Source organism: Bubalus kerabau, chromosome 3 (genome assembly GCF_029407905.1).
Source record: "Bubalus kerabau isolate K-KA32 ecotype Philippines breed swamp buffalo chromosome 3, PCC_UOA_SB_1v2, whole genome shotgun sequence".
NCBI classification, from domain to species: Eukaryota; Metazoa; Chordata; class Mammalia; order Artiodactyla; family Bovidae; genus Bubalus; species Bubalus kerabau.
Genome location: NC_073626.1, coordinates 14536289 through 14552322, shown reverse-complemented (window position 1 = coordinate 14552322; position 16034 = coordinate 14536289). Strand labels below are relative to the sequence as shown.

At 42.0% G+C, this 16034-nt stretch overlaps 1 protein-coding gene across 4 annotated transcripts in view; it reads left to right on the top strand.

The window, feature by feature from the left end:
• Positions 1-15833, top strand: part of MBOAT1 (membrane bound O-acyltransferase domain containing 1) — a 112668-nt gene extending 96835 nt beyond the window's left edge. For all 4 annotated transcript variants that reach the window (XM_055570746.1, XM_055570749.1, XM_055570747.1 and 1 more), the window contains exons 10-13: positions 281-345; positions 2294-2426; positions 5139-5290; positions 14362-15833. In XM_055570746.1, coding sequence (XP_055426721.1) covers positions 281-345; positions 2294-2426; positions 5139-5290; positions 14362-14485 — 474 coding nt within the window. In that variant the 3' untranslated portion in view covers positions 14486-15833. The remainder of the gene's footprint in view (positions 1-280; positions 346-2293; positions 2427-5138; positions 5291-14361) is intronic.
• The last annotated feature ends 201 nt before the right edge of the window (positions 15834-16034 follow it).

Genomic DNA, 16034 nt, shown 5'->3' with positions numbered 1-16034 from the left:
CAGAATGGAAGGAAAACCCACAAAACATTCTTTCGGTCATCCTATAATTTGAAAATAGATTTTGAGAGAAATTGAGACTCTGCGAGCCAAGCTTTAGTTGCGAAGGAAATCTTGGGAAGTCCATCAAGTCTGACTGTGTACAGTGGGGCAGCTGAGCTGCCCGAGTCAGTTGTCACCTTGGAAATTGCATATCTAGTCTGCCGCCAGGGAAATTCTGGGAGGACTTTCCGTTTCTGGGGATATTTAAAGCTAATGATAGGTGTTATTTTCTCCTTTCTAGACTGCCACAAGTTTCAAAATGTACGTAGAAAACTGGAATATTCAGACAGCTACTTGGCTAAAGCGGTAAGAAAACAAAAACGACCTTGTTACTCATGGCGCTGGGATATGTTTAGATGGGCAGCATTAGGTGAACAGCCGTAGTCTGCTGGGTCATGTCAGCTGGCACTTTGGTTTGGTATTAACATCTATGCTGTGTCAACGAAAAAGTAGGAAGAATTTGAGAAGGTCACAATGTAGTATATTAATTTCACTGTACCAAATACTTGCTAACGCCATTCCTGTGTACCAGCAATCCTCATTCCAATCCCAGGAAGTGATGGTACTTATTATCTCCATTTTACAGATGAGGAAAGTGAGGCACAGAGGGCTGTGTCACTTGCCCAAAGTCACACAGCTAAGGAGTAATAAATATGAGGCCCGTGCATCTCCAGAGCCAGGCTCTTAACCGCTGTGATGTGCTGCTGCCTACCTAGAGGACAGTCTATTGCTCAGGGGTCAAGGAGGGTCAATGTCAGCATCATGTCACGGAAGACTGCTGTTTATCTTATCTGTAGCATTGAAAACTTTATGGTACCCCCCACATGTTGATGCTTTTTAACTTTGTATTTTTGGTATTTCTCTGTCCTTTTGTTTTTATACACATTCCAAAATTAGAAATATTACTTCTTATGGAACTAATGACATGCTATCCTCAAAGCAGCAGACTCTAGCTCATGAATATTCCTATTACATGAGTGCAGAGAGAGTATAAAAATATTAAACTGTCAGTTCTACTGTTTTTGATAAGTAGCATTTTTCATCTTGTTAAAACACTGGGGTCAAAGAAGAGACAAAGTATAACAGTTCTACCAAAGTAAACTCATGCAATTAATCTGAATATGCACGTTTTGAAAATTTGCCCTTAAGTTATTGCTTTTAATTTTCTGAATCAGTTTAGCATAAACCTCTATTTTGTCTATTGAATGACCCCAATGTATTGAGAATCCTATAGTCTCCACTAGGAGCTTGTTCTACATACACATTTTTTATGTGAACATATATATAAAAAGTGAAATATTTAAAAAAAATCATTTTAGAAAATGGAATATTTCATTCATTCAAGAAGGTACAGAGAGGTAAGAAACAAACACCCATGCAAAGTACCTCTCATTTCAAGAAGAAATATTTCACATGGAATTCCACCCTTGTTTCTTTCCTCAGATGCATTCCCTTTCTTCCCATAAAGAGACAGCTGTGATCCTTCGTTTGGTTTTAACTTGGTTACTTTTGACTGTTGGGATTTATTTTCCTCTGGGCTGTCTCATTTAGGAAGCCATGTAGTTGCTCCCCAGGGTACCACTGTCAGTCTGTAGAGTGGATTTTGGAGGAAGTCCCCTGTCACTTCGTTTTAATAAACAACCAAGAAGCCAGAGATCTGCAGGGTATTTACTGGCAGTTCCTGGATTCTCATAACGCCCTCTCTTTAAGGCAAATTCATGGGTTGGAATCCAGTGGACACTGAGAACTGAAGAGGCCCTGTAACTGATGTGTTGATTTTGTGCTGGAGTCATGGCCAAGAGAGATGAGAAGGCTGCAGTGGTTTGGTTGTTTTTTTTTTTTAAGGTGGCATTGGGGCCAGTGCGGAAAGTAAATGAATTCCACTAAATGAGGACCCTTATCTGGTTCTAAATGTTTTAGAGCCAATGGCACTTTTCTAGTCTGGAAGATCCCCTGTAGAAGGAAATGGCAACCCACTCCAGTATTCTTTCCTGGGAAATCCCATGAATAAAGGAGCTTGGCGGGCTATAGTCCTTGGGAGTCACAAAAGAGTCGGACACGACTCTTAATGTTTAAGAAAACTAGAGATCAAGGCTGCTTGGACTACACTGCAAGCCCCTGACGAGGGTTAGGCAGGCATGCCATCAGTGGATCATCAAGTGATTTCTGCATGATTGGATCCAAAAAGATGCAGGTGTCAGTAAAAATTCCTGATATGTTTGACCTGTGGCTCATTGTACCTTCCTGTCTTCAGTGTGTGCTATGAGCGGGTTCCCTGGTACCCCACTGTGCTGACCTTCATCCTGTCTGCCTTATGGCACGGTGTCTACCCTGGGTACTACTTCACCTTCTTAACTGGAATCCTTGTCACTCTAGCAGCCAGAACGGTAAGCTTCCTCTGGTTATGGGATCTTCTCGTTAGTAATCAGATGCCTGTGTGTGTGTTGTCTTTTAGGTCCCAGCAGGTTGGGGACCATGGTGGGAGTGATGTTTTGAGAAATCAACAGAAGTCTTCCCATTAGAGAAATATTTCAGTATATAGGAACTTATGGTCATAAAATGGTTAACTATTTCATTTTCATATTACTTACAGGGAGTGTTTGCAAAACAAAAGGACTTTTAGGAACAATGTTTAGTACCTTAAGAGATGAAAATATTTTTAATCATTAAAGGCTACTAATTACAGGTGACTATCGTTAGTCATCCATGGAGATTCCATAAAACTTCATTTTGCTTATACTATACATAATGTCTCTTTTCATAATCTTTGACCTAAAAATAATTTGATCTCCGAGCAATTGTAAAAATTGCAGCCAAAGGAACTGTTCTCTTAAAGATTTCCCTAACCAATTTTTGGTTAGAGAAAATGTGTTTGATCCAATTAAATTGTTTGTGTAAAGTCCTTTGTGAATTTTATAAATTTAGTTCTCTAGGTTTTAGGAGTAGCCTTCAGTTTGTCCTAGACTGTTCCTGTGATTTTCTGGCTGCAGAGCAAGAATAATGACAGAATTAAAATGTCCTCAAAAATGAAGTGAACATGTACAAGTCAGTGTCTTCTAACTGTCAGATACAGAGCTTTGAATTTTATTTCATTTCAGTACTTGATAGTGATTCAGGTGCCAGGAGCTTTTAATGAGATTTGTTGAGCTGGTTATTTTAGACGTGGGTTTAGGAGTCCCAACAAAGCTATTCACTCATTCTTTTATTTTTTTAAAAATATATTTATGGAGTGCCTCCTGCATGCCAAGTGCTGTGATGGGTATTGGAGGAAAAAATGGAGAACAGAAGGGATGTGGTCCCTACTCCTGGTCTACTACTGGGAATAGAGACGTAACATATAGTGTACGTATAAATGGATAACATCTTCCTGTTTGTTCAGTGGAGAAAGTGGGTAGACTAGGATTTATTTCCCATTTCTTTTAGCTGTTGACTCATTCATCTGTTCGATGAATATTTCAGGAGCCCTTTTATATGTTAGCAGGTGCTGGGCTACTGTAGTGAACAGAAGTTCTTCACCCATGGAGTTTTTATCAGGTTGGCCAAAAAGTTCACAACTTAAGCACTTGTAGAAAAATTTGTATGCACCTTTTTGGCTGACCCAATATTTTATTTATATAAATGTTTGTTGTGTGAACAAGATGGATAATTAATCATTCTGATTAGCACAGTTTAAAGTTTCATAGCAACCCAGTTCAGTATTGTTGCCTGGGAAGTCCCATGGACAGAGGAGCCTGGCTCGGCTACAGTCCAGGGGGTCACAAAAGAGTTGGACATGACTTAGTGACTAAACAAGAACAATAAAAGTATATACTGTACGTACTTGTGCAGTGAAAGCATTTTCTTTTTTCCCATTTATATACCAACTTGGGTCATAAAACGAAAAAACAGATGGAAAGACAAAGGCTAGAATTTTGTTTATACATTCCGAGTATTATTTCTTAAAACGTCTTTCGTTCAGTTGATCTTAATTGGTATAAAAGCATTGACTTATTGGGTTGGCCCAAAAATTTGTTCGAGTTTTTCTTTAACATCTTTCTGGAAAAGCCCAAATGAACTTTTGGGCCAACTCAGTATATAAAGCCTGTCGGGTGACCTTGGAACATTTTCCACAAATGAGTCAGATAAGAGATGGAGAGAGGGTTGATGGAACAGTGTTTCCATTCCCCTCCCCGCCAAAGGGAGAATGAACTCAAACAGTCATGAAGTGTCTCAGGCCCAGGAAGTTACTTAATAAAATCTCTTATGTGCTTCTCAGTACTGCCGGTGGGTGGACCTCCAGCCTCTGTCTAGAGGACCTTAGAGCCAAGGACGAGTCCTTACTGACCTGCCTTTAAACCAGCCATTGTTGCAACTCTGTCTTTGGTTCTGGCATCTGGAAATCGGGTGTCTTTCTGGAACCAAATCTGTGTCCAAAGACCTACAAATCCTTTGACACCCAGCATTTTTCATCTCAGAGAGTTCTGTTTCCTTGTCTGTAAAATGGGCATAATGATGCTTACATGATAGCCTTGTTGGGAGAATCAGAGATGATACCCATAAAGAATTTGCACAGACTTGGCATACTGTAAACACTCAATAAATGGTAGCTTTCATTATTACACTATTATATTTCACCATTATTCAAAGGAAATAAGACACAGTGCAGAGACTTTTCTACAAGGATATACATCATAGAATTGTTTACAAAGTTTCCCATAATTAAAATTGTGTCAGATTAATATTTACTGACGTAGAAAAAAGTTCATGCTGTGTTGCTAAATGAAAAAACAGGCTAACCATCTAGTGATGCCTTTGGAAATGTAAATATGAATATGTATGAATAGAAAAGAGACTTGAAAGGTTTTTCAACAATGCTTTTCTTGGGGAGATGTTAAAAAAAAAAATCTGACTCTGCTTAGTTCTTTAAACATTTTTGTACAGTGAATGGATGTGTACTTTTTTAAAATAACAAAACTATAATGGTATTTTTGGTTGAAAATAGAACTCAGATGGTAGTTTTTATCTCCTGTGTTCCTGAGGTGTACCACTCGCATGCATGGAATAAAAGTTTTTATTTTTTGCACCCTGCCCCCCTCCCCCACAACTTCCTTGGCGAGCAGGTGAGGAAAAACTACAGACATTACTTCCTTTCTTCAAAAGCCCTCAAGGTTGTTTATGACATAGTCACCTGGGCTGTCACTCAGCTGGCCGTCTCTTACACGGTGGCCCCCTTCGTTATGTTGGCCGTGGAACCCACCATCAGCTTATACAAGTAAGTTTCGCTTGTTCACGATTGCTCTGTAGAAAACTTGTCTGGTAACCTCTGTGTTTGACTTAGGAGCTGGTGAGCTGAATCAGCCAGTACTGAGTTTCTATGTGCGGTTTCAATGCGAAAATGTCTAGAGAAGGCTTTAGGAGGAAGTGTCTGGCCTGGAGATGCTAACAGACAGTAACGCAGATGGGGCAGAGTGCCCTTGAACCATTCCTAAAGTAAGTAAGGGATGCTTATGGTAGTGAATTCCGAAGGCATGTGTCTGGATTACAAGCTCAGAGGGTGAGTTCACTGCCCTTACCTGTTTTTCCTGGGGTTAGGCTCTTTTGGAGGCCTTGGGGCACCCCAGGAGGGACAGAAGCAGGCAGGAGCTGGATTCACCCCACAGACGAGGCCTTTAGGGAAAGGATGTCAGGCCCTTGTATTCAAACACCAGCCCTCCAGCTGAACCGCAAAGCTCTTCTTGATTACTTTTATTGTCTCACTCCTCTGTTGAATTAGCCATATTTCTCTACTCTCAGAGAAGTGGTTGTGTGACCTCTGGCAAGTTATTAACCTCTTTTACCTGTGTTTTGTCAACTGTAAAATGAAGGTAAGAATAGAATTCATCTCAAAACACCTTTGTCAGGATTGAATGAGGCAGACATGCAAAGGGCTCGGCCCAGTGTCTGAGGTTGTAGTCTGTACTCGATAAATACTGACTTGCGTCGTTTACTGATTTGCAGGGACTTTTGTAGGTTAAGTTTGGGCCACAGCTACAATCAGAAAAGTGGCTTGGGAATAGACATGCAAACGTGCTTATTGTATATCAGAGACTGGACACACCGGTTAGGAATGACCAAAGATCCTCTCACTGCTCAGTCCAGGTATCAGTGTCTAGATGTAGGATTCTTTTTTTTCAGGTTGAAGTCTGTTTCTGTAATTCCAGTTAGGTCGTAGGCATTAATGTCCAGATAGCATGGAAGTTAAACTGGTTTATATACAGACTTTTCTAGACAAGGGATGCAGGAATAGTGGGAAAAGAATTATAATCTTCAGCCAAAAAACCCTCAGTTCAGCTGCTACAGAGGTAGGAGCCATGAGCCATCCCACCTGCGCTCGGCTCCCTCTTTCCAGAGGTGCCCCCCCTCCAAGCCTGCACCATCTTGGTTTTGCCTCCTGTGCCCCCTCCCTCTGAGCAGCCCCACTTGCTCACAGCTCTGTTTTCTTTTCCCTTATCTGAGTACTTCCTGGTGGGTGTCTGCCTGCAATGCGGAAGACCTGGGTTCGATCCCTGGGTTGGGAAGATCCCCTGGAGAAGGAAATGGCAACCCCCTCCAGTATTCTTGCCTGGAGAATCCCATGGACAGAGGAGCCTGGTGGTCTACAGTCCACGGGGTTGCAAAGAGTTGGACACGACCGAGCGACTTCACTTTCACTTTATCTGAGTGCCCTCCAGCCAGCATTTGCCCTTTATCATCTTGTACATTTTAACACTCTCTGAAGCAGCCTTTAAGCCCAGTCCAGCTATCCTCCTGGGCTGTCCAAGTTTTGGGCTTGGGTGCTAATTGTCTTTGTTAGTGCTCAGGTTACAAAAACTCTCATAGGTTTTGAGGTGTCTGCTTCTAACTGGTAACCCTGGGCTCTTTCCCCCGTTTTCTTTGGAGAGAGGAAAGAGGAGAGAGTTGCTAGTGAGGAGATGACCTTTTATAAAATGGAACTGTGAGATAAACAAGGAATTATGTTAAACAGGTTATTTTTTTTTAAACAGGCATTGAGACACATTGATTTGCATTCCGAAGTCAGATGCCTGGGGCTGAGGGTTCCCCCAGTGTTCGGAAAATCTAAGTCACTATGCAGATAAACAAACAAACTGGGGAGAGGCGAAACATACCCACCCCAGCCCTGGCATTTTAAGCGTATGATGTTGCTAGATGCAATATTTTTTTTCCAGGAATATGTGTGTCATATTATTAGCAGAAGTGCCTGTATTTAACTCGATATCATTTAATCGATCCTTAGGTCGTAGCGATGCTCTGGAGAAGGGCATGGCAACTCACTTCAGTATTTTTGCCTGGAGAAACCCATGGACCGAAGAGCCTGGCAGGCTGCAGTCCATAGGGTTGCACAGACACAACTGAAGCGACTTAGCACAGCACGGCATGCTAGGCACTGCTCTAGAAGCTGGGACTGGGATGGTGAACAAAAGATAGAACTCATTTCTACTTCCGTGGAGGAGATAGCTTGATAGAAGTGATAGGAAATCATTGACAGATTTATAAATACCCACGAAGATCAGACCCTTGAGTGAATGGTCCGGAGATTTTGTACCATGTAACATGTACATGGTGCATGTAACAAGAATCTGACTCTCGGGAGAAAGCAGCATTGAGCTTTCTTTCCTGGAGGCTGCACCCTGGGAGTGTGAAGCAGGTACAGAGTGTGTAGGGATGCTGAGGGGGGCGGATGGACCACTGTGGGTTGTGCTGCCAACCCTGGGAGCAGCACAGAGAAGCACCATTGTAATAGGAAGAAGCCCTGAGAAACGTGTGTGGGAAGACTGTAGAACCAATCCAAGGTAGAGCAGTGAGCTGAGAAGAGAATGGTAGGTATCACTATCCCTGTTTATTATTTATGGCCATGGAGGCTCAGAGAGGGTGAGTAATTTAACAGATGTCACACAGCAAAACCCAAGTTTCACTTGCAAAGTTTGTTTGTTTTTTTTTTTTTTTAAACAGCAAGAGGAGGAGTGCAGTCACTAAAAATTTCTGTAGGAGAAAATACTTTGGAAGAATGTTATCACTTGGGAGTCACACACAAGTAGTGATTTGTTTGTGATCACATGCATTTAACCAGCTAAGCATGCCAAATTCTATTTGTAGGCAGGAGCTTTAGGGAAAGAAATCATTATCAGTCCAGATCACTCTCAGGAGATTTCCATTTCTTTTTAAAAACAACCTACTTAAAACGCACACAAACCTTTGTTTAGAGTGAAATTGACATTTCTGTCACTTTTGTCAGTTTCAAGTAATTCAGCCTAAGTGGTATGTTGTTTTCCTCGTTACTTATGTATACCATTTAAATTCCCTACCTAGGTCAGCTCTGTCCAGTAGAAGTTTCTACAGTGACTGAAATGCCATCCAGTAGGGTGGCCACCAGCATATGTGGCCACCGAGCTTTTGAAGACTGAGAAACAGTTTTAAACTTAAAATTCAAATTAATTAAAATTAGATTAACAGCTGCATAGCTGTTGCCAATGACTATTATAGATTGCCTCTCAAAAGTATTTTCAGAATCTTTTTAAAACAATTCTTTTTCAGAAACTCGTAGGAGACTCTGTGAATCTGGCAGAAGAAATTAATGGAGATGGGCCTGGCCAGATCTGTTCCTCTCTAGGGGGTAATTTCAGTAGCTGGAGATGACTGGCAGTCGTATGCAAATCCATTTCTCAGGATACCCTTCCTTGATTGACATTTAAGTGTCAGACGGGCTTTGTTTTTCTATCTCGTCACTTTTCAATCTGTAGCGACTAAAAATACTGCTTTAGTCTAATTTTTTCCCTTGTAGTTGTAAGTGAGCCCCAAGTGAACATTTGACTGTATTATAAAAGAACTTGTGTCTCCACAAACATGGCAGAGTAGAAGGATTTGCGCTCACTTCCCCTCAGGAAATCACCAAAATCACAACCAAGTGCTGAACAGCCATCGGCCGAAAAGACTGGAATCTACCCCACCTGATACAAAGACAAGAAGCCACACGAGATGGTAGGAGGGGTGCTTTCACAACACAGTCAAATCCTATGTCCACCAGGTGGGCAGCCCATAGGCTGGAAGGTAATTATATCACAGAGGTTCCCTCACAAGATCGAGTGCTGAGCCCCACATCATGCTCCCCAGCATGAAGGTCCAGCCCTGCGAGGAGGGTCCCCAGAGCATTTGGCCTTGAAGGTCAGTGGGGATTGAGTACAGGACTGGAGCTCCACGGGACTGGGGGAGACAGAGTCCACTCTTGGAGGGCACAGACAAGGTTTTGTGCCACTGGGAGCCAGCCCAGGCTAGTAAACTCCATAGGAGCTGGGACTGGACCTCCTGTGGGTCCTAGAGGCTCTCCTGTGGCGACAGGGGTTGGCTGTGGCTCACTGGGCCGGGGGAAGGGTAAGGACAGTGGCGGCAGAAGCCCCCAGAGAATACTGACCTCTCCCAGAGGTCGCCATTTTGGCATCAAGACCTGGCTCTAACCAATGACTTACAGCTCCAGTGCTGGAATGCCTCAGACAGGGCAGTCAGCAGGCTACGAACACCGCCCCAGCCGTCAGCAGCCATACTGAGGTCACCTGGTCCTTATGTTAGGCTCTCAGTTGTCCGACTCTTTCCAAGTCCATGGACTGTAGCCCACGGAGGTTATAGGCTCCTCTGTCCATGGGATTCTCCAGGCAAGAATACTGGAGTGGGTTGCCATTCCCTTGTCCAGGGGATCTTCACGACCCAGGGATGGAACCCCAGTCTCCTGAACTGCAGGCAGATTCTCTACCGTCTGAGCCACCAGGGAAGTCTCAGTCACATAGCCACCTCTAAACACACCCCTTGACACAATCCTAACCAATGCCAGACCACTTTACCTGCCTCCTGAGAAACCTGTATGCAGGTCAAGAAGCAACAGTTAGAACCAGACATGGAACAATGGACTGGTTCCCAACTGGGAAAGGAGCATGTCAAGACTGTATATTGTCACCCTGCTTATTTAACTTATATGCAGAATACATCATGTGAAATACCAGGCTGGATGAACCACAAGCTGGAATCTAGATTGCTGGGAGAAATATCAATAACCTCAGATATGCAGATGACACCACCCTTATGGCAGAAAGTGAAGAGGAACTAAAGAGCCTCTTGATGAAGGTGAAAGGGGAGACTGAAAAAGCTGGCTTAAAACTCAACATTCAAAAAATGAAGATCATGGCATCTGGTCCCATTACTTCATGGCAAATAGATGGGGAAACAGTGGAAACAGTGACAGACTTTATTTCTTCAGCTCCAAAATCACTGCAGATGGTGACTGCAGCCATGAAATTAAAAGATAGATACTTGCTCTTGGGAAGAAAAGCTATGACTAACCTATACAGCATATTAAAAAGCAGAGACATCATTTTGCCAACAAAAGTCCATGTAGTCAAAGCTATGGTTTTTCCAGTGGTCATGTATGGATGTGAGAGTTGGACTAAAGAAAACTGAGCACTGAAGAATTGGTGCTTTTGAACTGTGGTGTTGGAGAAGACTCTTGAGAGTCCCTTGGACTGCAAGGAGGTCCAACCAATCCATCCTAGAGGAAATCAGTCCTGAATATTCATTGGAAGGACTGATGTTGAAGCTGAAGCGCCAATACTTTGGCCACGTGATGCGAAGAACTGACTGACTGGGTAAGAGCCTGATGCTGGGAAAGATTGAAGGCCGGAAGAGAAGGGGATGACAGAGGATGCCATCCAATGATGAGTTGAATGGTATCACTGACTCGATGGACAGGAGTTTGAGCAAGCCCTGGGAGTTGGTGATGGACACGGAAGCCTGGCATGCTGCAGTCCATGGGGTCGCAGAGTGTCGAACACAACTGAACTGACAAGATCCTGACCACCTGAATGACAAGACCCAGCTCCACCCACAAAGAAACCTGCGCAAACCTCAGGACCAACGTCAGCCACTAGAGGGCAGACATGAGAAGCTATGATCCTCAGGCCTAAAGCAAAGGAAAGAAAGATGACAGACAAAATTCAAAGTTAGTAGAAGGAAAGAAATAAGATCAGAGCAGAAATAGAGATGAATAATGGAAAAAAACTAAAAGCTTTTTCTTTAAGAATGTAAACAAGATTGATAAATGTTAGCCAGACTCATCAAGAATAAAAGGGAGAGAACTCAAATCAATAAAATCAGGAATGAAAAAGAAGTTAAACTGACACCACAGAAATATAAAGGATCTTAAAAGACTACTACAAACAACTATATGCCAATAAAATGGACAACCTAGAAGAAATGGCTAAATTCTTAGAAAGGTGCAACCTTCTAAGACTGAACCAGGAAGAAAGAAAACAGACCTGTTCAATTTCTAGCACTGAAATTGAAACAGGGACTAAAAATCTTCCAACAAATAAAAGTTCAAGACCAGATGACTTCATAGGCAAATTCTGTCAAACATTTAGAGAGGAGTTAACAACAATCCTTCTGAAACTCTTCCCAAAAAATTGCAGAAGAGGGAACCCTAATGTGTATTGCAGCACTTGACAATAGCCAAGATATGGAAGCAACATAAACATCCATCAACAGATGAATGGATAAGGAAGATGTGGTCCATATATATATATACACTGGATCCCCTGGAGGAGGGCATGGCAACCCACTCCAGTGTTCGTGCCTGGAGAATCCCCACGGACAGAGGAGCCTGGTGGGCTAGAGTCCACGGGGTTGCAAAGAGTCAGACATGACAAGCGACTAAGCACATTACTCAACCATAAAAAGAATGGAATAATGCCATTTGCAGCAACATGGATGGACCTACAGATCATTATACTAAGTGAAATAAGCCAAAGGCAAATACCATATCACCCACATGTGGAATCTGATTTTTAAAAAATGATACAAATGAACTTATGGACTTATTATGAAGTTGAAACAGACTTACAGATATTGAAAACAAACTTATGGTTACCAAAGGGGAAATGTGGGGGTATGGAGGATAAATCAGGGGCTTGGGGTTAACGTCCACATACTACTATATATAAGATAGGTAACCAACAAGGACCTACTGTATGGCCCAAGGAACTCTACTCAATATTCTGTGATAATCTATATAAGGACAGAATAAGAATGAATATATGTATAACTGAATCACTTTTTCACACATTTGAAACTAACACATTGTAAATCAACTATAATCCAATAGAAGAAAAAAAAAAGAATGAAATTGTCTTAGTTCAGGCTTCTATGACTAAATACTATAGACTAGGTGACTTAAAACAACAGACTTTTTTCCCTTTACAGTGGTGGAAGTTGGGAAGGTCAAGATCAAGGTGCCAGCAGATTTGGTTTCCAATGAGAGCTCTTTCTGGCTTGCAGAAGTCTGCCTTCTTGCTGTGTCCTCACATAGCAGAGAGAGAGACTGATGGAGACAGGGACAGCGAAAAAGATGGGTTGAGGGACAGTGAGAAGGATACAGAGACAGCTCACACTCTGATTTCCCATTGTTTTCTAATAAACACACTAATACCATCATGGGGACCCCACCCTCATGGCCTCTTCTAAACCAAATCACCTCCCTAAGGCTACTACTTCTAATACCATCACACTGGAAGTTGGGGTTTCAACATATGTATTCAAGGAAGACAGAAATATTTAGTCTAGGAGCAGAACCCTTCTCTGAAATCATTTTCAAAAGCAAAATCTCCTAAGTTGTCTTTAACTAGACTAGTTGTCTTTAACGCTTTCTAAATTCAGTGTATAAGAATGTTAGAATTTGTGTAGGAGTTTCTGTAGATTGCAAGCTCCTTGAGAACTGTGCCCTATTCATCTGTATATCTGCACACCTGGTTTAGTGCTAGAACACTATATAAATGTTAACTGAGTTCTTCCATAGTAAAAAAGATGAAGGGTTCTTTAACACTGGAGAGAAGTATGGAATGTCAGAATAGGTTACTAAACCTTCCTGGGAGGTTGAAAAGGAAATTTCAACCCCATGACTTCCAGAATATTTGATTGTAATCTAACATAACTGCTTTAGGGTAGATTTGACCACATGTAAATGATTCAGGCAAAAGGCAAAAACAAAGTCTGTTTTAGGAGAGCAAATTTTGAAAGTTGGAATCCCTTATGCTTTGGATGTGCCTATGAGAATCCCAGTTTATACTTGCAGAGCCAGTGTGTTTCCTTGTTGAACTATTTTTCACTCTCAATAATGTCCTGGTTTAAATAGTAAATCAGATGACCACTCACCTGTGGCTCTTTACCCCTCTGCTGGCTAAATTGCTACTATTCTGTCTGTACTGGTCTTTTCCATTCCCAAAAGAAGGGGTGGAGTCTTTGTCTTTTTATAGATCCCAGTTTACTCCTTCCTGCATTCTAGGTGGGCTTCCCAGGTGGCTCAGTGGTAAAGTATCCCGTGATGTAGGAGATGCAGGTTTGATCCCTGGGTCGGGAAGATCCCCTGGAGGAGGAAATGGCAACCCACTCCAGTATTCTCACCTGAAAAATTCCATGGACAGAGGAGCCTGGTGGGCTACAGTCCAGGGGGTCACAAAGATGACTGAGCACAATACATAGTTATTGAAAGAAGAAAAAGTATGCTTGCTTCTGCTGGAGCTCTTGACTATTCTGTTGATCCGACCTTATGATCACAGAAGCTGGAGGATGAGATGTAAATCAGTCGTGGGTCTCCTGCCCCTTAACATTATTTTCTTCTGCTCTTCAAAAAGCATTGGAGAAACTGAAAGTTCAGTTTTTCCAAATGGATATACAGCAATCATATAAAAGCTGTTCATTATTACTTCATTCATTGATGTGTACAGATTTATTGAACATCCACACTGTGCCCAGTACCACACTTAGGCTGTAAGTCCACAGACCTCAAAAGCAAAACGTGTTCTAGTTTGGATGAAATTGAGTCATGGGGTAGGCTTTTAAAATCTGGACTCTTTGGGCTCATAATGTCTACAAGAACCCCTGACACTTAGTGGAGCACATTGGCTAAAGTGTCAGTTGCTTTTGTGTTAGGGGAACATAGGGTAGGGCTTGAATTTGCATTCCATGCATCCTTATACTTGTAATATGGTGAGTTTCTAGCTGTGGGGTTAATGCTCTTGATCTGCTTATAACATCAGTGGGATATTACCACGTGTCTGTCTGCAGATGGGCTAGTTCATTTGCTCTGCCCAGCTCTGAGGTTTTGGTCCATCCTTGGCCCGCTCAGCCACTGTAGGGACTTATCTGTGGAGTAGATCAAGGCAAGCCTGAGGGCGGTTAGGTCCGCCAGTGCCAAAGGATGATGTAATTGCTTCATGTGACATTTCCCTTGTATATTCTCATTTGAAATATGTGTATGTTTCTTCCTAGGTCTATGTACTTTTACTTACACATCATCAGTCTCCTGATCATTCTATTCCTGCCAATCAAACCACAAGCTCATAATCAAAGGTGGCCTCAGACTCTGAACTCTGTTAATAAAAAAATGGATTGATACCTCCACCAAAAAAAAAAAAAAAAAACGCTGAACACTTAAGACTGCAAATCATTGGACAGACAAGATAAAGACTCCAGAGTTCTCCAGTGACTTAGAGGCGATGTTTACATGCATTTTTTTCTTGTTTTTGTTTTTTAAGTGCAGGGAGTATTTTTATAAAGCCTTTTTGTACCATTAAATCAGCCATGCCCAGTTGATTTCATATTTTATAGGACATTTTAGTGGCATGGAGGTATGTGGAGAAAGTGCCAGAACTTGCAGAGACAGTGCATTCTGGGCATCTGGGTCTTTGTTTTTCTGGCATGATCTCCAGCCCCTGAAATCTGAATATTGGGAACCTGAGTGTCTGCTCCCAAAGTGAGAAGGGGAAGCTGAGATGACTTGTCTTCCAGAATACACCCAAGATGGCTGTGCCTTGGGAAGCCCCCAATCCTTTGACTTGTGACATTTCTGTTCTCAAACACATTAACTACACTCAGAAGACTTCTGGGGAGGGACCGTGTGAAGGGAGGTCTGTAGAATACTGAAAACTCGTTGTGCCAAGATCACCAACGTGAACGGACACCTGTATGGACTTGAAGTCAGGCATGTGCCCTGAAGGAGGCTGTGTTTTCTTCCCCCGCCCCCGAGGGATGTAACCCTTCTTTCTTCTGCAATGAGCCAAGATTGAAAATTAGAAAGTCTCCTGTCCAGGTACAAAGAGGTCTCAGAGGGGTTATAGTTCCCCATTGCACAAGTACATGCCTTCCACTTGCCCACACATGGTCCTGAGAAAACACCCAAATTTCACACTATGAAGGCAGGAGGATACCTTTTTATAATTTTTTAAAAAATAAAGTTACATTGAAGTTTGGGAAGAAGAGGCAGACATTTCTCTCCTCTTCCCTCACATCTTGGGAGTGTTCATGATCATGGCCATGGTGTTCACTTGGGCTGGTTTCCATTTTTCAGTTTCATAGCTGATTAAATTTGACATTGTTTGAGTTGAATCATCCTGCCTGAAAGCAGAGATGTAAAATGGTTTTCTTTTCTTTCCTGTCTTTGTAATGAATGTGCTGTGGCTCCTTTGGGAAACTTCTAGGTGATATTCTACGTGGGAGAAGGAAATGTGGTATTAAATGTTATGGAAAATAATAATGATAATGAAACATGCTATGATGTATTTTCAATCAAAACCCTTGGGAGGAGAGAATTTGTTCAAATAAGATGATGGTAAAAAGTTAGTTTCTTACTAAATGAATACTGTATTTCTATATAAAGGAAATATTTCTGAAAAACATTGCATATTGTGTCAGTAGCATCTTGCCATTCTGAAGCATGTGTGTGCATTTTGCATGTGTGTGTGTGTGTGAAGAAATGTGTACAAACTTAAAGGTCTGTCTTGCTTAAAATTTGAGCATGATGTGCTCCATCTATACTATATGTCAAGTGCTTGGGTGGTTTTGGTTTTTGGTTGGATTTCTGATCTTCATCCCCCTAAGTGCAGATAGGATTAACTTCCTGTTATAGATGAGAAAACAGTCAGGAAGATGGTTGCTAATTGCCC